Below are 26,220 nucleotides of genomic sequence, written 5' to 3'. Positions count from 1 at the left end.
TTCTCCCAAAATCCCACAATGGCCCGTAGCTCTCTGAACGCTCCTTTTAAAAACAAGAGTTTTCTCCAGAGTCCCTCAGACATGAAGACAAAAGGCTAAGATGGATATAATTCAATCAAACAAGGCTGACAGTTTTTCCAGCTGTTCTGAGCATGTGTTTTCATGAGATTTCCCCTGAGAGTAGCACACTGTAAAGGACTGGAAATGTAACATTTATTTTTCATCAAGGATATAAAAAAACCCAAATGATACTGGGACTGCATAAATAAATAACAACATCAAGATTAAAGCATAGACCAGATTAAAATTAGCTGGAGAAAATACATAATGTAATCACTCCTGATGTATAATAGCTGATATGATCATTGATAATCATGTCCACTCAGTCAGAGCATTGTAATCATCTACATTTTTATACATTCATCAGCTTGTAGTTCTATCTCCACAACTCTTCAGTCCAAGGACAGCGTAGCATCTCGGTGACAGCAGCGGATCAAAGAGCTGCACCAGTGCAGAGAATGATTGGTCCTCCTGCACAACACCAAGAAACACATCCATAAAACAGTGAGACACAACAGAACTGAATAAAAAACACATGGATAAGAAAATCTTGCTTCTCCTCCCAGTTTGGCTTTGTGACCCCAGGCATCCTCTGATGTATGATGTTCTCACTATTAAAAATGTCTCAATTGAATCCCCTGAGATGGAACATCTGTACAAATATTGTGTCAGGTGGACTCCTGTTCATGTGTAGGACATGTTCGTCTTCCTTGATGTTTGGTTACAAGTCATTGTGTTATTAAGCCCTTCAATCTAGGCTTTTTAAATCCATTTTCATTCCTTTTTTAACTGGCTTTTCACTGAGTAATTAAATGTCTTAGCCAACCTTGTCATAAATTGTGATTTTAAGAATAGGATAGGCTACTCAGGAATACCATCACTTTACATGCGAGTTGTGCTCCACATGTTTAAGGGTGGAAGAGACTTACAGGGATTTAACAATGTTGATATGGAATATTATATTATTCACGAAAGGTGTGCTTGAAAACAGGGTTTTATACCAATAATCTTAGTTTTGTGCATTTGTATTTGCTTGAATATTAATGGATCTCACTTTAATTTGGGTGATAATAAAATTCCCATATGTTTAACAGCATATTTTCAAAACACAGTATGTAACAGATGAACATATAAAGTGTTCAGAGCGGTCTTAAACTGGTACTTTTAGCTTACAGGGAGTACTTCAACATTGATTACCTCATTATTTGACACTTTGACTATGGTTAATGTGAACATTCAACATTGGAACATTATATACATGACTGAAAATCAGGAAAAGCATAAAAGATTCCCTTTAATGCTGAACATGCTTCGGCACACTTATCATCACATGGATCATATTCACATCCATCCATCACCTTCTCTTTTTTTCCCCTTCCATTGCTCCTCCTCCAGGGAGAACTCTCAAAGCTGACCAGCGCTCTTGACATTATAGAGTTTGATTACCCGACCCTATTAAGGAAATCCATCTGACATACAATCACACGCGTAATCAGCACTTCAAAGCTTTCAGCTCGTGCATTTCTCATCACAATGACTCAGACCAAAGATTAGCTTGTTGTGTTTGGCTGCAGGAGCACAGGACGTCAAATTACAGGCCGGCTTTAATTTAGCCGACACCTACATTATTGTCAATAGGATCTGAATCACAAAAAGAAGGTTTGAATGTTTCAGATTAGATTCCTGCAGTCACTTTAGTCATCTGGGAAACACATTTCAAATCCCAATCAACAAGCTGTACAATCAAATCATCAAGTTGAGTCTAATTGTAAAAAGGAGAACAAGGAGACCCTGTGTGTCAGACTATACTCAGTATTTGTCAGTATTCATTTTATTTCATTAGATATTTTCTCTTAAATTTCATCCTGTGATTTTGTTTTTTCTCATAATTCTTCTTTTCTCCTTTTTTTGTTGTTCATGATGGTAACTGTGGTTTGCATTTAGACCTTATATCCCTTTAATAATTTTATATTACTGGTGTGTGAGCACTGAGCAGAGGTGCACCGGCAAACTGAAACACATACTATTTGCAAAAAAATGATGAAGATGCCTTGATGCATGTCCTAGCTGAAGTATCTCACCTGTTCTTTCAGGTAGCATAGACGATCTAGAAGAATCAGACCTTCAATGCAGGGAGCCAAAGTCACCTTCAACTACACAAATGGAAGAAGAAAGATTTATTTGACCTTTCGAAGTATATAGTGCACTTTCCTTATGAGTCGGCCCTTTTACGACATATTAAAAACCCACCATGACTAGCGTCTTCCCAGTAGCTGGTGGGCAATCCTTAAAAAACATTTTACTGTTTTATGTCAAGTTGGAAAATTGGTCACGTTGGTTGATGCTACAATTAGTGGTGAAACCGAATGCTGGTTTCCTCCCCATTCTATATAATCACATCTGTATTACTTCCCTGCAGACTGCAGTGAGCTCACGTAATGGGCTGCAATTTATTGGCATTATGGATCTCATTTTACAGGAATGATAATGTTTTACACAAAGTCGAGTTTTAACAGGTCATTGTGGCTGTTGTGTAAAGCATGGGATAAAGCTCAAATGTGATGATGCCTTAAAGTGTGGGCGTTGCTCGTTTTTAGCATTTTCCAGTCTTGAGAGAAAACAGCAAAGACTCACCAGATTAAAGGCGTGCATCTCGGTCATTCGTGGCCTGTGTGTGTCATGGTAATCCTGGATATCACAGTCAGAAAGCTAAAGAAAAAGAGAGAAAGAGAGAGAAGGAGGACATTGGATATGAATACCAGAGAAAAGTGAGACATGAAGGTAGAAGAACTGAGGTGGGAAAAGAAAAAAGAGGTTTATGGCTTTTTTGAGCTGTGAGCAACATAAAACAGACAGAAATACGTCATCCTTATTCCCACGGACAACCAAACTCAACTCCTCAACATCAGGTACTGTATGTGACGGTGCCTGGCAACGTCCTGAAGCAACAGGGCGAGCATTTCACAAGCACCTGTGTAGTTTGCTGACCCGACATAAATTTAAATATTTCCTAAACAAACACAATTTCCCCTCTCGCTCTGCCAAAACAAAGAGCATTTCTCAGATGGTGCTGCCTTTTTTTTCACTCTAATTTTCCACACTTTGTTTCTGGAAGTTGTTTTCAGATGACTGTAATATTCTGGTCCCGACCTTAGATTCATCCAGATCCAGTCTGCGCAGAGCCCGACGGACATAGTCCACGAATGATTTACTCTTGGAGTAGACGTTCCCCACTCGCTTCTCACTGTGGAACAAACACACAGGCATACGTGACACCCTGAACGTCTCATTTCTAGCCGATGAAGTAACAACAGTCACACATTTAGTCTCCATTTTCAAATCACGCCTAAAATTTCAGTTCTTAGTCATCTGAGCAGAACAACAACAGCAAATGACTTCAGCAGAACGTAAAAGTTTTATGGGTGTGTATACCAGCAGGTTTCAACTTTTGAGAAGCAGTAGTTACTCATGTTTGGAAAGCAAAGTGAACCAAGGCCAAACAAACAGTCGTACTGACGCTCACATATTCTGTCTTTTCCATCTTCATGTTCTTAACTGGTCATGCATAGAGCAAAAACAGGTGCACCAGGGCTGAAGCCAACTATTATTTTCATTACTAATTAATCTGTTTGGTTTATAAAATATTAAGAAAAAAAACAGGAGGACAAAGTTTCCCAAACAGGTCAGTGATAACACAAGGAGCTGTAATCTGCAGAAAAGCACGAAATTTAACAGTAAGTGTATGCACAAATACAGAAGGCTACTTGAGGAAGAGTGCATTTGTATTTGTGCACATATTTAGCATATTAAATGTTTTCACTTTTCTGCATGCAACAGCTCTCCCTCCCTTTAATTTTGTGTGAAATATCTGAAAACAGTGAAAAATGCATCCTATCAGCTCATTAAACCCAATGTGATGTCTGCAAATATCCTGTTTTGTCCAACCCAAAGTCTGACCCCTGAAGATATCCCATTTAGAAATCATTTTTTTTAAAAAGAGAAAAGTAGCTCATATATATATATTTAGCCAAAATTGATTATCAAAATTGCCCTTGATTAAAATAGTCTTTTCTTAATCAGCCTCTCACTGCAGCAGTAAAATCTATCATGCATTAACTTCGACTAGACAAGCTACCAAAACCTTGTCTCCTGCTGACTAAGTGTGACTTTTGGGTCCAAGTCTTGGTTCATTTGTAGGCAAAATAAACCAGAAACAAAAACGTTTCTCAAGCTGAGAATAGAAAACACTTATAACTGTATGTGGACACTGTGAAGTAACCTTTTATTTAATGCACTTCAATAGAAAACATGGCTTAAATATTCCAGGTGCTGTGCACTTGGTGTAATTTCACATGTTGACATGATTTACCTCTTAAAGCAGCTGTAGTGATCCCTCAGAATAACATGAAGGACTGCTCGGTAGAACAAAGACTCCATCTGAATCTGTGAAAAAAACACCAGAGGTAAGTAGATTCAACATAATGCAGTTTCACTTTTTAAAAGAAACTCTGTGATTCATGCAGCGTGTGTACAAACGGGTGATGAATATTTGACACTTTCCAAGCCTGATGCAAGACCAGCAGGCAATCAAGCCTGCTTTTGGATTCAGGCCCCAGTTTCCAACAAGTCATCAATCTTGCCGTGATTGCATTAATATTTATAAACATTCCATATTAATGGCTGGTGGTATCGTGTGTCAGCTTTTGGCCTGGAGCTCCAAGCTCCACATTTCAAATAAATACACTGTAGCTGATCACAGACTTAAAACAATAGCAGAATTAAAAGGCTGATTGTTTGAAAGCATGAAGGAGATCTGCAGTGAAGATAATAGAGCCTTGTGTGATTATTAACATCCATATTTTAGTTGTTTTGATGGGTGTGAAGTAGTTCTAGTTAACAGACAGACATTTAACTTCTGGGACAAAGATGACTATTAATTAACAATTACTATGCATGCTTTACTTACCCCTTGGCCAAGTGAAACTCTCTCCAATGCCTGTTTTTTTTTTTTTTTTTTAGAAAGACAGCAAAGCGTTAAGTGCAGAAAAAGTGTATGAACTGTAGGTGTCGGGACAGAAAGTCATAACTACTCCTGACAACTTGATTAAACAACTCATTAACTCTATTTTATCCAGATGTCTTGATTGTAACCTACAGAACAGGAAATAAAAGGACAGCTTCCTATGAATTCATTTCAGGTGCTTCTGTTACAGCGCTATCACTGTCAGTAAAGAGTTCATGTTTATGTAGAAGAGATGTTGCTTTACCCTTTAAAAAAAAAATTGTTGTTCAAACTCACCAAACACGCAGACATTCTGGCGTTTCTGCCGCAGAAGCAGGAGAGGTTGCGGAGGTACTGACTCAGAGGGAAACCACACACACCATGCAAACACTCTGCGGGAGGAACACAAAGATAATAGAGGTGAAAACTGATCGCTTTGGTTGATTAATGAATGCTTTTTCAAACAATTACAATCAGTGGATATGAATTTAGATTACAAGAAAACCTTCAGTTAGTAGGAAACAATTTACGAAGACAGACAATTCAACCCTCTCATTTTCTTTGTGACTATCTTATTTATTGACCAAACAGTTCCAGGAAAAAGGGAAAAAAAAGGAAATCCACTTAGACACTAAACTATGAACTAAAAGTGCCCTTTTCTTCTTCTTGTTGTTTGCATTTCTTCTTGCATCTGACCCATAAAAATGATCCAGATTGGTCCAATAACAGATTGAAAAATGGTGGCAGGGATTGAAACTTCATTTTCACACACCAGGAAACCAAACAGTCATTCTGTTGTTTTATGTTTCTACTGTAGCGTGACTCCAGAGTTTTAGTAGCGATAGTAATCAATGAATGAATGAATGAAAAGCAGACTGGAAACCCCAAAAGCCTCTTTCCAAAACAGAAGATCTGGCAAGTGTTGGTTATTTGTTTCTGCTTTAGCTCACAATTTAAACATTTGCAGGCTTTGGAAATGTATATATTTCTCGTTAACTCGTTTTACGCTCTACATCTCCCTCTCTCTAGCTTATTTACACTTTCTCGCCATTTGTCTTTCCCTTTTAAAAAAAATACTTTGTTTATAATGTTAATTAACATAATCTCCATCTTAATTTCAATACTAGCAGTGCCAAGTACTTTGTTACACACAAACATGGTTTTAGCCCTTTTTCTGGCCCTGGAGCAGAGACTTTTTTGGCATCTAGAACTTTTCATACAGAAACCAAAATGTAGTCTCTAGATTCTCCAGTAAAGTATGCAGGTAAAGTTCCTGAGTTTCTCAAAAGGATCTTTGTCCCTCAATGTTTTTTTTCAGTGGAAATCCAATTAGACTATCTAAACTGGACCTGAATGATTACTGAAGTACTTTACTTGCTGTTTGTGCATTATAAATTCACTTAATGCAACCCTGTGATTAAAAAACCAAAGTTATTTGGCTTTCATTCACTCTTTAAAATCCAGAATTGTACATTTTGTGAAATCTGATTGTTGTTGTGAGGAAAACAGCTACCAAACATATGAAGCCATAGCAGGCTTTAGCACGCGCACACACACATGCACACACGCACAAATTCCCAATGGGAGGTGCAAAGTGTGACTACTTGACAGCATGCCATCCTTTTCATGTCATTTCTACAAAGGGTCAGTGACTGAGGCCAAGGCCCAGTGAATCCAGAGGGACGCAGTCAAAGGAAGCACTAATAACGTGCAGCTGGGGCTGGTCGGGCTCTCGCTAACTGTTCTGGACATGCTAAAACACGTTAGCAAACGGGTTAGCTTCCCTTCTGCTCGGAGCACGGCTTGCTGACACTGGCTCTCGCAGGCAATTGAAATGGACAAGCCTTTCCATCGTCTGATGGGTGGATTACAGTAAGCACAGAGAGCTGTTTATAGTAGCTAGCCTCATGCGGGCCACTGACTCCACATCTGAAGTGCCCCATGAACATGCACTGCCACTCAGAAAGACAAATATTTCTGACTACCCACGTACACTTGCAAATGTTTTTGTGAAGAGACACGCTGGCTCCAGACCTTTAGACGCGTTTATGTACTCATCTCTGAGCAGTTGTTGCTTTTATGAGTAAATAGTATGAAACTGCATGGCCTTCCTCATCCCACAAAAGGTGCAAGAAATGAGTGACACATTAATGGCATTGCCTAATTCCTAAGTGAGCAGATCACATTAATGTATAACTGCCTTTTAGAATTAAGCTTTTCAGCTTTCAGTGCTTTAGCTCCCTTTTAGGTTGAGGTGGGCCACCACAGGAGCTGGCCTTCATCCCAGACTACACTGTAAGGCCAAGAGGGCAGAGTGTGTGTGTGTGTGTGCGCGCGCGTGTGAGTGAAAGTCTTTGTTCGTTTCTTTAAAAAGATCGAGCCAGAGTTGGATAGAAGAGCACGGAAATGACTGCTGGTACGACCGGCGTGTTTTCAATCAGCTGTCATGATATCATTTTCCACTCTTGGCTGCAGCTACGACAAGGCCCCGATGACGCGAGGGTCGCAGGTCACGCTGTTAACGATTAATGAGGCGATATCGAGCGCATATTGACTGCAGCGAGCGATCTTTCTTATAGATACGCAGAGGCTACAGTCAGAGCATGAGCATGAGGACACACGTAGAGGATTTCATAGCTCATGAACTGAGGAGTGAGGGATTGAAATCACAGACGTATCAAACAAGGATGACATCACTCAAATCCTACATTTTGGCACCTAAATTAACCGTCAAGGTGAGGCGGCAGTAGAGTACAACCCCCTCAGTGCAGCAGTCCAGGCTGACTAAATGATGGGGAAGTCCTGTACCAGGATGAAATACTACACACAAGTTGCAAAATCAATCATTTCCAATTGATTCCATTCTAAATGAAAAGGTAAAAAAAAATCTCATTTTTAGCGGCCTTAAACAGTCATCCTAAATCCATAAATCCACTTTAATGGCTCTAGCAGCGGGGATTCTGAGCTCAACTCGATCTCCAGAAGGTTAGCTTGGCTGAATCTTTCAGCGGAACATTTGACTTGTTTACTATAAAATCTGAATATGAGTGTTTATGTGGCTTTATGCTGGAAGATAATATTTCATTTCGGATAGGATTAGAGTGATGAAGTGGACGCTGCAGGTGTTTGAGGTAGGATCAAGGACACAAATAGAAACGGAGTGAAAGACTGCCAGCTCCGTGTACAACAGAAACCATATGTTCAAAAAAAAAAAAAAAAAGTTGGACTGTAGTGTCATGACATTACAATATACAGCCGCACCATGCTGAAAAACAGACACAAACACACTAATCTGTGTGATCTGTATCTTGGACTGTGTCACAGTCATAGTGCGTGTGTGTGTGTGTGGTCTGTCAGAGGCTACTTTCGGGGACAAATTCCAGACTCGGGAAAAGTAAATTTAGGATGGCTTGTCCAACTGGGGACAAAAGCCATGCCCTCAATTGGGGAAAAGCTGATGTTTGGGTCAGTGGTTACGGTTAGGGCAAGTCACCAGGAAATGAATTTAATGTCCCCAAAAGTGACCGTGAGCAGATGTATGTGTGTGTTAGTGTGTGTGGTTACCCTGTCCGGCTGGGTCAAACTCTTCAGTCAGCAGGTGATAGCAGCAGCCCACGCTGCAGACTGCAGCCAGCTCTGGTTTTGCCACAAACATCCTCAGGGTGCTGGGAGCCAAGTCGCCACATGTGTGCAGTCCGACCATGACCGCATCCTGGAATTTGGGAGAGAGCATGCAGAGAAACCAGAGAACAGTGCGGGGAGGGGAGAGGAGGGGTGGAGATCGATGGTAAAATTGATTGATGATGACGTGCTGCAGATTTGGCATCGCAAAAAAACATCCCACACTCGCTCCAGTAATGCAAACTCCAGCCGCCGTGACTCGCTTGTAATTTCAGAAGCTGCTATGGGAATCTTACTTCGCTACTATACGGCTGGCCTCCTATCCGAACCGCCACCCTGACACACATTTAATCTATTTTCAACATTCACTGTTTTTTTTTCTACTTTGCATTTTCTCACCTCCAGCTCATTGATGAGTTCTCGGAGCTCAGTTTCCGCAGTAACGTAAGATGTGAGGGGTGAAAACTCAATGCTGGCGCTGTTGCTTCTGTTCTTAGCCTTCCTCTCCAGGTTTTCCCTCTTCCTCCTTTCCCTCTCCTCAGTACTCAGATGGCTGGGGGAAACTCTGGGAGATGTAGGCTGTATTACATCCACTGATAAGGCGCTAAGAAAGAGCTCCTCCGCTTCTGGGTTTGGCTCTGAATGCCTTTCCACAGCAGGGTCAACATCAGATGAGTTGATTAATGCTGGTGGTCGCCCCCTCTCCTCCTCTTCTTGTGACACACTTTTTGCTCCAGCACCATATAAAACATCATCAGATTTTATTTCTGTTAACTCTTCCTGAAGTGATTGTGTGGTCTCTCCCTGTGCCCTCATGGTCTTCTTATGTTTCTGGTACACCCTGGAGAACTTCTTGAGCTTCCTGTTCCTCTCTTGGGCTCCATGGGTGTTGGTGCTGGAGGAGTCGATGCCATAGACCTGAAGGCCGTGCTGCAGGGACAGGAAGGAACTCAGGTAGCCCTTCCCTGAACCAATATCTATCACCTGGATAAAAGAGGAAAGATGAGACTTGTTCAAAGTTTTTGTTGCAGAAGTGATAACAACCTTTTAAAAGAAAAATCTAATCCAACATCAGGTCATTAAACTTCCAGCTTCTTGCCTGTTTGACTCCACAGCGCTTGGCCAGACAAGCAACCACCACAGACATGGACTGGACCTCATGGGATTTCTTGGAGTTCATAAACTCCTCTGGCTCCAACTCAGCACCTGTATTAGACAAAACAAATGTGTCCACTTTTTTTTTATTTTTTATTACTATATATTTGCACACAATGTACCTTTACAAATACCCCAAATCAGTATTATGACAACATCTGAGTTATGGTCATGATTTGATCTGGACAATCCTTGATTTGCAAACAACTTGTTCATCTTTCCCTTACCTAACTCTGCTGGTGGATTGCCAGACTCAAACCTGCTATGTCTGAGGGCCTGCAGTAGTTCATCCCTGCTCATACAGACTCCCAGGCCAGGGAGAGAGTGGGCCTTGGCTGCCTGCAACAGTGCATGGGTATCGACCAGCCGATTTGAATCATTGCAAAACCCAAATGTGGTGCTGGATTGCTCTGTTTGGGGAGATAGGCACAGACATATTAAACTGTGTAATGCTTTTTACACACTGAAGTTTTTTTTTGCTTTTTGCTTTTTGCTGATTTTATTGCCTGAAATTAAACAATTTAAAAGGGTCCGTTCACCTCCATTACAAAAGAAATCCCATAAAAACAAAACAAAACAAAAACATGTGTTATTGCATACTTGGTGTTGTATCCAGCCATGCAGATAGTTTTGGTTTTATTCCGGCGTAGGGGGTGGGTGCAGTTTCATTTGTGGTGCTTTCAGTGTTGAAACATTACATTTTACAACTCAACAGTAACATCTCTTCCCAGAAACAATGCTCCAGTTACTTTTGGATAATCCAGAGACCTCGCTGTGAATGTGCTTTCTTTGGAACTACTTTCTACCAAAAATAGTGCTGATGAGAACTGTTGGCTTTGAGTTCTCCACAAATAAGATCAAATCAAGAAAAGATATAAATCTCAAAAACCAAAGCGAACAAAGCCAAAAAAAACTATCCATGTGGCTGGATACCCTAGAGAGATTTTGGTGACCTTTAAACTTTTCAAGCAACGTATTAAAAATATTTGACGATAAAAATAAGTGGTCAAACTGTCCATCAGGGGGCTTTGTCAACAACCTGACAACCCAAAACTTATTTGTAAAGCAATGACAAATGACTTATTAAACATTATAAGAGCCATTAGTTACAACAACCTTTATAAAGGATGCTCTATTAGGTACTTTCATGCCAGCTCCTACAGACTAACCGTGATAACCTTTTCCTCTGACCTCTGGCTCCCTCTGGTGGTCACTACATGAGCTGAAGGCTGACAGGACCTCCTCTGGTGGCACAGCCATGAAGCGTTTCCACACGTCGTGAGTGTAAAACTCCACAGTGTGAGCGTTTGCGATGCTCAGTGTTGCTGACAGAAACCGCATGACTTCATCTATTCGTCGCTGAATTTCTTCGAGGCTGCAGGAGGAGGATGTCATGTTTAAATAGCTTATCTGAAGCGGACCTGAGTGAGGGCAGCATGTAAGAAGTCCAACACTGCTATACACCCAGGCTTAAGCAACGGAAAAAAAACTCATCGATGGATTTTTATATATTGGTCTATTTATTTGTTTGTTATGTGATGTAAGGACTATTAAAATGTTTTCTTGTATATGAATAAAGGACTTTTATTATTATAGTATGAATTAGTTCATATACATTTCACATTTTTATTGGGTGTTTAAATTTGCAAAGGTGGAGAAAATTATATTCAAATGTCTTTGATTGGATTGCAATACATTTTCATTGTGTTATGTATAATTGCAAGATTTTGATAGTTACATAAAAATAAACATCCAAGATGTTTTTTAAAGACTCTTTTATATATGGCTTATAATAATGTTTTTTCCTTTTGTTTGTTATGTTTTGTTAATTTATTTAGTATTAAGATATTTATTAAATGTCTTTACATTTCTTGATTGCATTGAACTTATTTTAATTTCTAATGGCACTGTGTATTTTCTGTTTTATGCCTGTGAAGCACGTTGTAAACTTGTTTTTGTAAAGTGTAACATAAATAAAAGGTTTTTAAGAAAAATGTTATTAATGAAGGGGTGCCAGTGAAAATCCAAGGGGAGGCATTTAGGTTGTACCCAAGTGCTGCACTTTTTTTTTCTTGCACACTCTGGTAAAATGTTCGTAAAAATGCCCTTGTGTGAAAACATAGACTGTGTCAAAAGAGCTGTGAGTGATGAAATATCACGTTTATATATCGGACACTCTGCGCTCGATTAATCCCGTCTGCCTGATACGCACGTGCGTCATCTTGTCCGCGACTGCACTGAAAAGGCACGCAGCCTGAACCCACGTTAGAGTTGTAAACATTTCACTTTCCTAGCGTATAACTCAGTGAAATGGCTCCGACAGACCAGAAAACGAAGAATAATAAGTTTGCACGCAAAGACGGAAACTGGAAGAAATCAAAAAATATCGCTGCTGGTGTGAATAAGAAAAGGAAATGGACTCCGGACAACAAAGTATTTGAGGGCAGTGTTAAAGAAGGTATGACAGCTAACAGCTATCATGTTAAAGTACAGTTAGAGTAATATGATACTTGATGGGAGGTTTGCTGCATTTACATAGAAAGAGAGCCAGTATTTACACATTTATAGTTTATTCTTTCCAGTTAAACTTGATGCCAAACTCAATTAAGAAATCTCATCATTTCATCTGGAGTTTCTATGTGTCAAACGTTAAAACAAGCTTAAACATTCATTCATTTATTTATTTATTTAGTTTAAATATCTTTCCCCCCCCCCCCCCCCTTTATATAACAGGGAACAAAAACAGCTCAGACATCACATGGCAGATACAAAGACTAGATGGTAATGACAGAGAAAATAAATATGGAAATAGATACCTACAATAAATGACAGTAGTATCAAATCCAGCTCCATCAACACATTTAGACACACATATAAAACAAAGTTACAAAGCTTTCCAGGGGCCAAAGTTCAACAAAGAAGGCGCAAGTTCAGTTTAAGACAATTTTGGAAATCCTTGTAGCAAGGAAGATGACAGTGTAGATCCAATATATTTTAAGTAAGGGTCCCAGACTTTATAAAAAGAGTCCACTGTGGAGTGCAGAAAGCAGGAGATGTATTCACTGGGAATATACTCCATGATAATATTGTGCCATGACTTTTTTGTTGGAGCAGCATCCTTAGTCCAAAAGAGCAAAATGTGCTTCCTGGCAGCAAAAGTCAACAAGTTAAATAGTATCTTTTTGTGTTTTGCATTTATAATGTTAACATCCGGGAAACCAAGCAGGAGGCACATCGGATTAAACTGTATTGGGACGCCAAATATAACCAACAATTATTTTACAATATCAGTCCAGTAGCCTTGTAACTTAACACATGACAAATGAATAAACATTTTTAAGTTCATTAAAAGTGATATCTAAGTCTACTTGTAAATTCGGCATACAACAAACTGTATTTGAATGAAGAATAAACTTAATATTTGATCTTTTTCTCTCCACTTTCCAGGTCAAGGGTTTGCTATTAAGAGGAAAGAGAGAGTCAGACATGAGTACAACAAGCTGCTGCGGAAAGAGAGAAAGAAGAACCCTGAGTCCACGTCGCTGTACAAGGAGGAGTACCCTGAACACCTCAAACATCTGTACATGGCCGAGGCAGAGAAACTGAAGAACGAGGCCTGGACAAACAGAGTGAACAGAAGTAAACTGAGAATGAAAAAGCAGGAGAAGGAAGAAGAAACACCTGAAAGTGATGCACCCACACAACGGACTGAAGCTGCTGATCCAGAGTCAAACGTTAACAGTGGATCTGAGCAGACGGATTCTGTTTCTGGAAACCTTGAGCCAACAAGAGCAGGAGACAAAGAAAGGTAGGAAATATTTTTGGACATGAAGATCAAAAGCATTAAAAAAAAAACCTTATTTTCCAGTACATTTCTCTCACCTGGTATGACCGGTTATTCATGAAATTGTAAGTGCAAATTACAGCCTAAAACTAATACATTATTAATACAGAGTTTCCATTTGTCAAATGAATATTGCTGACAGATTTCAGAATTGTTCAAGCTTACTCATTTCTATTGACAAAAATCATATTTATTTCATTGTTACTTATCATGGGTTAGATAGATGCTCATCATTGGTTTTGTGGGTAAGAAAACCTTCAAAGTTTGAATAGTAAACTCTTTCACAAATCATCTTTATTTTCCTTTATTTTAGCTTAATGACAATGTATTTCTGTAATTCTCTGAGTCCTAAGGTCTCAAAAACCCTAAAGAGGTTTTCAAGCTACAGACAACCTCAGAAATTCTTCAGTTTAAGTAGAAATCTGAAGATCGTCTTATTATTACAGGTTGGGAAATGCATAATAATTCTGCCTCTATAATGTTTCCTTCCAGTCTTCCGATGAGCAACCGCATGAAGAAAAAAATGCTGAAGAAGACGTCCTACCAGAAGACAAAAGAGGAATTTGAGAACACACAAGAAAAGCGAAAACAGAAGAAGGAGGTGACATGTTCTCTCTATCATTTATTATTAATTATTACACTTGGGGAAGAACAAGAACTTATTTGCTTTTATCAGAAATTCTATTTCATGTTATTTGAAGTCAAATTCCAGTCCTACCTCCTGCTGACAAGTGGTTTTTCTTCTTGTTTTCTTTTTTTTTAAATTCCAGGACTTCCTGAAGAACAAGCAGCAGAGAGATGAAGCTATTGAAAAGTACAAACAGAAAAAGATGGACACTTTTCAGATGCTGAGCAAAAAGACCAAAAAAGGACAGCCAAATCTGAACCTTCAGATGGAGTATTTGCTTCAGAAGATCCAGAGAACTGATAAATGACTCTTTAAGGAACAGTGTGTAGGATTTAGTGGCATCTAGCAACGAGGTTGCAGATTGAAACCAACTGATAACCCCTTGCCCTTCAAGTGTGGACGAGAACCTACTGTATGGCCCTCTCTAGAGCCAGTATTGGTTTGTCTGTTCTGGGCTACTGTAGAAACATGGTGGTGCAACATGGTGGGCTCTGTGGAAGATGACACGTTCTCCATTTAGATATAAAGGGCTCGTTCTAAGGTAATGAAAACACAGTAATTCTTATTTTCAGGTGTTTATAGACTAATGAAAACATACTTCTGAATATTATATTCCATTTCTGCTAACAGATCCCCCTAAATTTTACACACTGGTCTTTTAAATCAGAGCTGATACTGGGGAATAAGTAGAGTGGAACTTGTATATATTTTACTTTGCTATCAATAACTGAATGGCAATCATTGACCAGTTTGCCTCTGGGCTTAACAAGCTTGTGGTCGTTACATTTGTTCACTGATTTTACTTTCATAATGTGATTTTGCAGTATATGTTCCAGCAAATTTAATGCTACGGCCAATTTTAATGTCAGACCACAAGATGGCATTGTAAGATATGAAGAGATGGAGAAACATGTAATACAATGAGTCATTTTTTGTAAACTAATAAATGTATTATGTGAACAAGTGAGTGTTGTGTTAAAATGGGCAACAAATCCTATTTGTCCAACAGGGAATAATATTCAGTGATCAGTAAATCAGTTATTTTTGTTTTTTATTAACAACTTAAAATTCCAAAAATCTGTAATTTTCTGATAACTTTGATCATGCTCAGATGCACGCAGCCACTTTTTATGCCTTTTTTAAATTCCTGATAAAACTCAATCAGTTAATCGCACCATTAATATTCAACACACTAGTGGTCACGAATCTGATGTCGTCATAGTTACTGACGATGTAAACATGTTGCATACGTGTAGCTCACACATAGAGAGTTCACTGCAGCAGTCCTCTCTCTCACTGTGGGAGCAGCGTGTGGACGCAGCCTGAAAAGCCTCAGGCCGCTTCCTCATGACATCACATGGTTTCAGAATGACTTTTCTAACGTTCATCTGTGAGGCAAGACTTCCTAAACACAGCGCACGGTCACTGCTCTGTTGATACTAAGAGTGAAAAAAGGCGTCAGTTTCTTGTCGGTACAATTTATAAAAAAAGGTAAGAGCTTTCCTCTGTTTCCTGTTTATTTAAGGGACCAAGTTGTTCACTGCAAAGAATGTAAAAGATGTGTATCTGGTGATGGTGAGTGTTTTGGTTGGGAGCAGAAACTTTATGTTTGTTGTAAAGAGAGGCTCAAAACGTTTCTTATCTGTTATACTTAATATCTAATCTAAACTGCAGAGGGTAAAATAATGGGGGTTTTTTTATTTAAAGACAGAGAAGTTTAATATATTTAATGTCGAATTTTCAGTGTTTAAACATTGAGTTTGGTTTGCTACAAAGCTGCTACCAAATGTCTTACTAACCACTGAAACAAACAATTAAGAGGTTAGTTGGCTTCGAAATCTGCCTCTCATATTGTACTTGACATTTGCTGCATATTTAGAATCTCTGACAAGACAAACTGCACTCCAGCTCTTAACAGAGCAAACAAAACTGCACTTCAAAATCTTGTTTAAGCCATAATGCAAACAGAAAAGCCTTTGCGCTGTGAGAGTGCAGAATGATACATTACAATCTTGAATTCATCTGTGACTCTGTTTTTTGGTAATGGCTCCTACAATCTTGCAGGAATTACGCTGTCATGTGTTCTGTATGGCTGGGTATTAAGATAATCCTTTACACTGTGTTTACATACCTTTGTGAATTGCTTGTTCCTGGCTGAAAGGGAAGTACTGTATAGCTGCAACACTGTTGCATTAATGTTCTGATCAGTTGTGTAACCAGGAATTTTCCTTTAGCTCTCTCAAAAACATCACCTCCCCAAAGCCTTTGTAAAGAGTATTAAGGTTGATCATTGTATTTGTGCTATTTCTCTCTGTCTCATAGGAGCCTGCAGCCAGTTTTGAGAATGCTTATAAGCCACTAATTGATCAGTGATCTCATCGTCTGATGCTACTTCCTGTCTCTGTCGTCATGGTGACTATGAGGGCCCCAGAGCAATTGATACAGGGCCAGTGAGGAGGCCTCATGTCTGATTCTGCTCCACACTGCCATTGAAGTACATGATACTGGCACACTACGCTGCTGAAGTACCTTTGAAAGAGTTCCAGACATGGAGGAGGCGGGCAAGGTGAATGGCTTTGGACTGAACCCAGGACAGAGGAGCTCAGACTGGGGTCACATTGCCCTGCTGGACAAGACGAGAGAGTTCTTCCAGACATGTGATGTGGAGGGAAAAGGCTTCATCACCCGTACCGACATGAGGGTTAGAGAAGGATGCACTGTGTGTGTGTGTGTGGGAGGGGTGGGGTGGGGTGGGATGGGGTGGGGGGTTTAAGTGTGTTTTAGTGTGAGAGGGAATGGAGTGGCAAGTCTGCACACTATTGGAGCTCAAAGCTGCACTGTTTTATCAGGAGTAATATAGTGATAAATTGACTGCTGAATAGTTTGCCAGTTAATCAATTCACAGTTTGGTCTGTAAAATGTCAGAAAATTGTGAAAAATGCCCAAAATACTAAACAACACTCTCAACTCACAATAATGCCATGAGAAGTTGGGTGCTGGATCTTTAAAGTAGTTAATAATGAAAAAGAAAAACTAGGACAGCACTCCAAATTGACTTTTTAATTAGTCAATTTGGAGTGCTGTCCTAGTTTTTCTTTTTTGTTACTATCTTATAAGACCAAGAAAGTAGAAATTCTTCACATTTGAGGGGCTGGAACCAGCAATTTTTGGCACGTTTTGTTAAAAAAAATAATTGTTTTGATAATTGAAATTTTACAGCTGTTGAATTTTCTGTCATATTGACTAATCAGTTAATATATATTTATATATATTTATATTCTAATCTAATGTTGGCTACTTGTTTCAGCTCCACATCATTTAAAGCATGAAAACCATTCAGTGAGCTTTGTTTTCCTTAGATGCACTCATACCTAAATGTCTCTTTCTATCTTAAAATACATGGATATTCTGCAAATGCATTAAGCCTCCACCAAGAAGAATAAAGGGTCAAGATGACAGGCTTTTACATCATTTGCATAATAATAATAATGCATAATTTAGTGTCCTGCGGTGCTGTAATGACAGTGAACGACAAGAGGGGAACACTTAGTGTCATGGTTGACGGGTTTTTGTTCTTTTTTTTCTCCTAGTGTTATATCACCTTTGTGAAAGAAGCACTTCTCCCACTCAACACTCCGTTGAAGTAGCACCATTGATGGAAATGTTTATGAATATAGGTTCAGCTGGCTCATGTGCACACATCATTTCACTGGCTGAAATGAAGGAAACCAGACAGGAACAATACACACAGCCCTCTTCAAAGCGTTAACAAAGTCCCAGTTTTGTTGTTAGTTAATTAGGAGGAGACTCTTTTGAGCATCATTCCTTTTGCTGCTGTTGTTTGTGCTGTTTCCAAGAAACTGACAAAAATAACAATCCCTTTGTGTTTGCAAAGTATGCTTGAGCTCAGCATTTTTTATGACATTAATTTTTTTTTAGAAACAAGTTAGAGTGTTGTAAAAGAAATTGCTAACCAGATTGTGACTGTTTGGTCCTGTGCTGTTCATCTCTGTACAGCAGAGTTAAAAGTTGTCTCTGTTTATGTTTTGTTCCTGGCAGAGGCTTCACAGAGAGCTGCCTCTGTCTGCAGAGGAGCTGGAGGATGTGTTTGACTCTCTGGATACACAACACACTGGTTACCTAACACTGGAGGCATTCTCCTCTGGATTCAGTAGGTTCCCTGCTGTCACACGCCTCAAAAGTTTAACCAGCAGTCTGTCTATCAAACCTGAAATAAATTATATAGTTGATTGTAAGAAGATCTTTAACACAAAGTAAGGGTGCACTTTAATTATGATAGTCCTTCTCATGCAAAATAGTATGAATGTTATGCCATTTTATTTGTTTTCTAAACACTAACTTTGGCTGAACAGAGGCCACTATGGGCACAAGTTAAAAAGTATGGGCTAATGACGAATAATGAAATGTAGTTTAACATTAACACAAATAGAGAAGAGTCACAAAGTCAAAGAACTGACTCAGAAATGTCAGTTACACATAATCTAATGTTGGCAACCGTTAAATCTTATTAGCCAATATAATCTATTGGTCATACCAGACAAAAGGCTGTAAAAGCAACACCCCTCAGTGTAGTGTAATGAAAGCATCAGTGTGTTTTATTGCTTCTGAATTCAGTATTTTATTTGAAGATAAGAAGAATATGTTATTAATTCTTCCAAAAGTTATATAGCAACTTTAAAATCCTGTGTTTCTTGAAGTCAGCTGACACAACAAAGACAATGTTGTTCAGCCTTTAAAATTAGATTTGTATCTTTAGTGTGCATGCCTGCATTGTTTTTAGCAGCTGGATCAGCTTGATATATGATGGCATGATATGTTTTGGAAAATTACATTCAATTTAAAATAATTTCCAAATGATCATGAAACATTGACCCATGCGGGTGTATCTCAGGTCAATTCCTTCATGGCCGGAGAATCTCAGTGACTGACGACCAATACCCATCCCCCGGCCCGGGCTTTAGGGCCAAGGAAGCTCTCTACCAGAGCCAATGGGAAGCCAAGCTGTCAGGAGGAGAGGACGAGGAGGAAAGGCACTTCTGCATGCTGCTGGAAAGCCTGGGGGCCGGCAATGTGTTTGAGGAGTGAGTGGAATAATTGCAAACATTACGTGCTTGCACGAAAATAGGCTGTACGTGCTGCATGACTGATCCAGTATGATCTATACTTGACCAGTGAAAGCCTCAGGTGTGGGTTCATTTGACTCATCTCCCTCTTTGTGTATTCATCATTTTCCTTTTTTCCAGTCCAGGCGAGGTGCGCACTCTGTGGGCCCAGCTCAGGCGAGATGAGCCTCACCTCCTGACCAACTTTGAGGAGTTCCTGGCCAGGGTCACACACCAGATCAAAGAAGCTCACCGGGAGAAGACGGAGATGGAGAGCGCCCTACAAAGGTGGAATGACACACTTTTGACACTGTATAAGAAAGACAGGTTATGAAAAGAAATAACTGAGGAAAAAAGGAAGGGAGAGTGAATAATGAAGGAAAATTTAACATATATAAAGGAGGAGGGAAGGAATAGAAAAAAAAATGCAGAAAGTGCATTCAGGGATTAAAGAAATGTACTTAAGAGCAGAAATAGTAAGTGTCAGTCCTGGGTTACAAAGGCTACATTTCTCAATTTTTTCCCACACTTAGACACTTTAAATACTGTACTTTATGTACCATGTAAAAGCACTTCTCTGTCATTAACCACCTTAAGAATCGGTGACATAACAGTGAGTTTGTGTATATATTACTGCCTCATGCTGGGCATGCAGCCTGTGAGTGTTTGCATGGATTTACCTGTAATTCTCTATAGAATAACCACTTTATCCATGTCAAATGACCACTAATCTGGAGGCACAGTCTGCAGTCTGACCACCTTCTGCTGATGTGTAAATCCATTAGTGCTATGCCTGAGGGGAGATGAAAAGCAGTCAGAGAGATCATACATTTTGGTCAATATATATTTAATAGCTGTACTCATGTGATTGGCAGAGCAACATCATTCAACATAAACCAAATTCCAGGTGTGTATGTATACAGAATATTGTGTGCCTATGTGTTACTACCATGCATATGGCACTGCATGGTACTGTGCCTGTTATTCCTCTAGACTTCACTAATTGGCTGTTTGGGTCTTAACACTTGTCAGAGGGAATGTAAATACTACTCAGTATTCTTTTGAAAATGAAGCTCAGTGTTTGTGTTTGAGTATTTACATGTAATTACAGATAAAGAGAGAGAGAGTAATACAACCTTAAGCTAAACCTAGACAACAATGCCTTTCTGTTCCTAGATAGAACGATATTATGTCAGAGTGTGTGTCTTTCACCACTTTGCCATCACCTCCCTCATGATATTTAATATTCCTAATCGCTGGTATTTTTGATTGCAGGAAGGCTGCAACACATGATAATGAGATCCGTCACCTATATGAAGAAATGGAGGCGCAGATCAAAAATGAAAAGGACAGGCTGGTACTAAAGGTACAAGTCTGAGCTCTGGCTTTGAATGTAGTCAGTGAATTCTTCTTCAGTTAACCATGCGACCATTAAACTTTTCTTCTTCTGGTCTTTAAGGACTCTGAGCGTCTTCAAGTGCGAAGCCATGACCTGGAGCACCAGTTAATTTCAAAGGAGAAAGAACTGGAACATATTTTCCAGAAGCAGAAAAGGGTGAGTAGATATGTAAAACATGTTTCATGAGTCATTCCAACAACATTCATTCACATAACATTTAGATATCAATCATCCCTTTGAAATTGTTGCAGCGACTTTTAATTAGGAAATGGCCTCATGCAGCTCATGCATATTCATCATGTAAGAAATTACAATACTTTAAAAAAAAGTTTGATCTATTATTACCAAAAAAATAGAAGCCCACGTCATGTCAAGTCAAGATTTATTTGTAAAGCATTATTAAAAACCTCATTTGACCAAAGTGCTGTACAGTTATAATACAATATAATAATTCACAAATGTAATAATAAATAAAAACAATAAAAGGAATAGTAAGAACTCAATTTAAAAACCATGTCCATAAAGTCAGAACGTGTGCTACCACAGGAAAGTGGTTTGCTTGTATTAATCCTTTCCCCCTAACAAGTACTGTGGGGAGGGGATTTAAACAGCAGTCATACGGTTCCTTTCCTGCTCTAGTTATGCGTAAGTACACTCACCCAGCATTAATGCATTTTCATTCCTGTGAACTTTTTCCTCCTCCAGTTAGAGCTCCAGTGCCATGAGCTGAACAGTGAGAGGCAGGAGAGCCACGTGGAGAACGTCAAGCTAAAAATGACCAACGACGAGCTGTGCCGAGCTCTGGAGAGCACCAGCCAGGAGCTGTCGCTGGCCCAGGACCAGCTGGCCATGCTGCAAGAGCAGGCCGCCCGGCTGAACCAGGAGAAAGAGATGTGGGTATACCTCATACCTCATCTCGGTATTCCTAGCCTGTACTCGTACTTAATCTAACCTTAACGCTACGTCAGATTTACAAGACTAAAAGCAAGCATACTGACTTCTACTTGGATCGACACATTCTGTCTTATTTCAGGGAAATGTACAGAGTAACTGAAGGACTGCAGAGAGAAAAGCAAAGTCTCATGAAACAGCTTGACCTTCTCAAGTACGTAGGTACCTTTATATAGGTAAAAAAAGATAAGCAAAGGCCCAGGTGCTTCTCTTGCTTTTCAATGCATTTTTCCCACAGCATATTTATCAGTTATTTGTCTTTTTAATGTTTCCCAGAGAGATGAACAAACATTTAAAGGATGAGCGAGACATATGCTGTGGTGTGGTGAGTATACATTTTAATTCCATTGCAGCAGCAACTATCATGGCATTACCTGAACTCATAAAGTTGTTCAACTCATCCCCTTTGTTTAAAAAAGCCTCGAACCTCACTCAGAAAGAAGCAGAAGCAGAGAGCCGGTCTCGCCAACATTTTTGATGACACTAGCCAGCCGGCGAAAAGGTGATTCATTTATCATCCTAATTCCCTTTTAACACTTATCACCCTCTCAGATTCTTTCCTGTTACAAAGAATTTCCTTTTCTATACAATGTGAAAAATCATGTGTTAAAACAAGGAGAAACAGAGGATATTTGATTTAATACACTAACAATAATCAAAATTAACATTTCAGTTTACATATGACACAAATTCAGATGGCACACCATCAATCAATTTTGTGTCAAAACATTTGACTACTTTGGCCTCCAGATTTTCATCGCAGTCAAGTGAATTGATCCACTATATCCTCTGCTTCTCCTCTGTTTTCCAAAGAGCCCCACTGCTCGTGGACGGGTCCTACCAGTCTCTGGAGGCCTTGCCTATAGAGCACCTTCAAATCGTGTTTGTTGCTTCCTCCTCCTGCAGTGAGGATGACTCCACCACTGCTGCCTCCACCACCCTCACCACCACCCCTAGTGCACCTTTGTGTCAACAGCCCCCTGCAGCAAAGAAGAACCCCAGCTTAGCCAACGGCTATGCCAACCCTGCTCCACTTAAAGCTCATGATGTGAAGGCAAAGTCTAAAAAGGTACCCGGCAAGATGGTCACCGCTAAGAGGGTGGCGGGGAAAGACCGACAAAAAGTAAAGAAAGTGGAGATGGAAAGGAAGGTTCAGGTAGAGGAGGAGGTCTTGGATGCCCCTCCAGATGGTTGGCCCCTCCGTCGAGTCATCTCAATCGAAGAAGACCACCTGCCCCACCTTCTCCACGGTGGGCCCCAACTGTTACTGCACCAGCTCAGTGAGGAGGAAGACGAGGAGGAGGAAGATGAAGCGCAGAGTGACATTGAATCTAGTGTTGTCACAGCAATAGACCTCTCTGCCACCCCACCCCCCAGTCAAATCCCTGTGCTGGCAGAAACTTCTCTGGCAAGGAAATCACGTTATACCCAAGCAAAAAAGACGCCCCTGTCTCCGAGAGGTCAACCTGTCGGGAAGGAGACTCAGCATGTACATATACGGCTTTGGTGCTTTAAAGTCACATATATATGTTTGAATTTAAGTGCTATTTCATTTAAAGAATGTGATCTGAAAAATCTCTCTACCTTTTATTTTTTTACCAGCAGGCAAAAGAAGGAGCAGTGCTTGCTCCAGACCGCCTGTTTAAGGTGGTTCTTGTCGGCAACTCAAGTGTAGGGAAGACATCCCTGCTACGCTCCTTCTGTGAGGGCCGTTTCCACCCTTCAACCACTGCTACTGTGGGTGAGAAAAAAGACATTGTAATAAACCTGTATTGTGTGTACGAGCTGTAAAGTGTCAGGAGTTGTTTTGAACAAATTTAAATGGCATGTGTGCATGTGTGTTTTTTGGATGCGAACACTGAAGATCGGTGGGGGACTTAGCATCACATGAAAGAGCTTGTGAAGTCACACAGCCTGGCACACATTGTACTGCAGATTATGTCACTTCTGATGAATTCTTTCTCTTCGCTTTCATCTTTCCCAAGCCTTACTCCTTGTTATCTCCACTTTGTTCCCCCCTTTTCTTCTGAAATGAGGCACATTAAGAATCACACATCGTTAGACCCCCTAGTGGCCATTTTATGTTATTGGTTAAAAATTCATGAATGCAATCAAATCTAAATGAAATATGAGAATGTAACCACAAATAGTATCATTCAAAAAAATGAGCCAAACAAAAAATATTCCCTAATAAGAAATTACTAATTTATCCCGGGTATATTATATTGATTTTTGTGTCTTCATCAGGAATTGACTACAATGTCAAGACACTAACACTGGAAAATATACAGGTAGCCATGCAGCTTTGGGACACAGCTGGCCAAGAGAGGTGAGTGTATCAATTTGAATTTGCGTTCATGCAGTGTCTTAATGCTGTTTTGATACATTTATAGTAGATCAACATGTTGACATTCGGGTCCTGCTATTGACACAGGTACCGCAGCATAACCAAGCAGTTCTTTCGCAAGGCAGACGGTGTGGTGGTGATGTATGATGTCACGGTGGAGGAGAGCTTCAAGGCTGTGCAACCCTGGCTCACCAACGTCCAGGTTTGACCTTTGACCTAAAGAAAGTCCTCTTCAATTGCTCTATTGGAGTAGAGTAGGGGTTTATACAGGAGTTGTTCATTAACATATCAATGACTCCTTGTTTTTATTTTATATCATAATCTTCAGTATTTTCAGCAGTATATCTTTCATTTGTAATCTTAAAATAGTTATTTGTTATTGACACTTTGAGCATTAATTATCCATACATCAACCATATATTTAAATTCTCACTCAAAACTTAAGTCATGCTGTTTAGTTCCATTTCCATACTACAGACAAAAGTCAAGATGGCTCTGCTGCTTTAATTTTGACAATTTTTAATCTGTCTCGTACGTCTCCAGACATGATGGTAATTCAAAGCTAAATCAGCGAAGTACCTTTTTAATAATATTAATCTGTCCTTTATATTTTTAAGGAAGCTGCAGGAGAAGGGATCCCCATCCTCCTGCTGGGCAATAAAATGGACATGAATGAAGACAGGCAGGTGACGTTCAAAGAGGCTGAGCAACTGGCTTATGTAAGTTTAATTCAGAGCTCATGAATCATTGATTTTTATGTTGTTGTTTTTTGCTTTGTGCTTTCATTCAAAAGCAAGTTGGACTCAAAATGACTATAATGCTGTTGAAATTATTTATGTTCAAAGTCTGTTTTGATCCCAACACATAGATGCAATTGCTGACATTTCTGTTCCTGTCCATCAGTGTGCCTGACTTGACATTTTGTTTACATTTTGCACAGGAAAACAAAGTGATGTTCTTTGAGGTCAGTGCGTACACAGGCAAGAATGTGACAGAGTCTCTGACACATCTGGCCAGGTAAGAGTAAAATAACAGTTGCCAGGAACAAACCATACCGATCCAGAAAGTAGATGACCAATTAAAAATGTGTTTAGGGAAATGAATCTGTTATGCTCAATTTTCTCTGTATGTCTTTTCTCAGAGTGTTAATGGAGCAGGAGGACACGGTGAGAGACACAACAGTCACCCTCACTGCTCAGCCCATAAAGAAGAAAGCCTGCTGCAAGTGAAGACACACTGATGGACAAAACAAAGTAGACCTTTGGAAATCTAGGATATCTATTCATATACTCAGTTTAGTGCTGGATCACTTTTGGACATTGGCTTTGCAGAGTTTAAAGACAACAGTGAAATCTGTCTTGGACTTTTTTTTTTATTCCTGTGACAGTACAGAGATGTTGTCATAGATTGCAACTGTGTCTTTTAACAGGCAGTTTTCATTTTAGCTCAGAAATGCAGAACATGTCCACATCAACATGAAGGATTGTGTCACCCAAGTGAACAAGAAAACTACTGTCAAGTTTAGACAATGAGACTCAAAGGAAGAGCTTGTCTTAAGAACAAAAACGGTCCTCCACCATTTCCTGTAAATAACGCTGTGTGGATGAATCACAGTGGTACTGTGTATATGATTTAAACTAAAGACATATTCTATATTATAATTAGTATCAATAAAAAACATTTACCCAGAAGAAAAATGATGAATATAGATTTCCTTGTATGGTGTAGTATACAGTATGCTAATGTAGTCATATTTCATGATTATGCTGAAGCTGAAATAAATTAAATGAAATGTTATCAATGAAACTTATGTAAAGAAAATTGACTACAATCTTTGTTATTGAAGTCTTTGTCAATTTATTCATTATGATATTCATCTTTCTTTCTTTTTTTGTTCATATTCTTTTCTTTTCTTTTTTTTTTTCATCTCCAAAACAAAGTGGTACATGACATATTGCATCTGTATTTGTTCCTGTTCTGAGGCATTCTGTTTTTACTGTGGCACCAACATACAGTTGTTCTGAATTATCCTGAACTAAACAAAGAAATAAACATTTACATTTCACACCTTTCTGAAACCATTGAAGCAA

At 39.5% G+C, this 26,220-nt stretch overlaps 3 protein-coding genes across 3 annotated transcripts; 2 read left to right on the top strand and 1 right to left on the bottom strand.

Moving 5' to 3' along the window:
- Positions 1-196: 196 nt before the first annotated feature.
- Positions 197-11,282, bottom strand: mettl25 (methyltransferase like 25). Its single transcript, XM_062443764.1, has 12 exons — positions 11,008-11,282; positions 10,066-10,248; positions 9,783-9,889; positions 9,083-9,667; positions 8,627-8,774; positions 5,360-5,454; positions 5,027-5,056; positions 4,430-4,503; positions 3,211-3,304; positions 2,695-2,769; positions 2,142-2,213; positions 197-531 (listed from the first exon to the last, which is right to left on the bottom strand). Exons 1-12 carry the CDS (start codon positions 11,231-11,233, stop codon positions 424-426), a joined length of 1,797 nt encoding a protein of 598 aa, XP_062299748.1. The 5' UTR covers positions 11,234-11,282; the 3' UTR covers positions 197-423.
- An 808-nt stretch (positions 11,283-12,090) lies between these two features.
- On the top strand, positions 12,091-15,217 carry ccdc59 (coiled-coil domain containing 59). Its single transcript, XM_062443897.1, has 4 exons — positions 12,091-12,296; positions 13,286-13,646; positions 14,175-14,283; positions 14,453-15,217. The coding sequence occupies exons 1-4, from the start codon at positions 12,149-12,151 to the stop codon at positions 14,615-14,617; spliced, it is 783 nt and encodes a 260-aa protein (XP_062299881.1). The 5' UTR covers positions 12,091-12,148; the 3' UTR covers positions 14,618-15,217.
- A 1,479-nt stretch (positions 15,218-16,696) lies between these two features.
- Positions 16,697-25,767, top strand: cracr2ab (calcium release activated channel regulator 2Ab). The gene is made up of 17 exons (XM_062443923.1): positions 16,697-17,011; positions 18,370-18,481; positions 19,223-19,412; positions 19,575-19,721; positions 20,709-20,799; positions 20,893-20,988; positions 21,538-21,725; positions 21,866-21,937; positions 22,060-22,108; positions 22,203-22,285; positions 22,597-23,272; positions 23,386-23,524; positions 24,031-24,112; positions 24,218-24,332; positions 24,748-24,849; positions 25,071-25,147; positions 25,272-25,767. The coding sequence occupies exons 1-17, from the start codon at positions 16,859-16,861 to the stop codon at positions 25,357-25,359; spliced, it is 2,460 nt and encodes an 819-aa protein (XP_062299907.1). The 5' UTR covers positions 16,697-16,858; the 3' UTR covers positions 25,360-25,767.
- Positions 25,768-26,220: the final 453 nt, after the last annotated feature.

The sequence above is a fragment of the Scomber scombrus genome, chromosome 22 (genome assembly GCF_963691925.1).
Source record: "Scomber scombrus chromosome 22, fScoSco1.1, whole genome shotgun sequence".
In the NCBI taxonomy this organism is placed as follows: Eukaryota; Metazoa; Chordata; class Actinopteri; order Scombriformes; family Scombridae; genus Scomber; species Scomber scombrus.
This window is presented reverse-complemented; position numbering and strand designations above follow the sequence as displayed.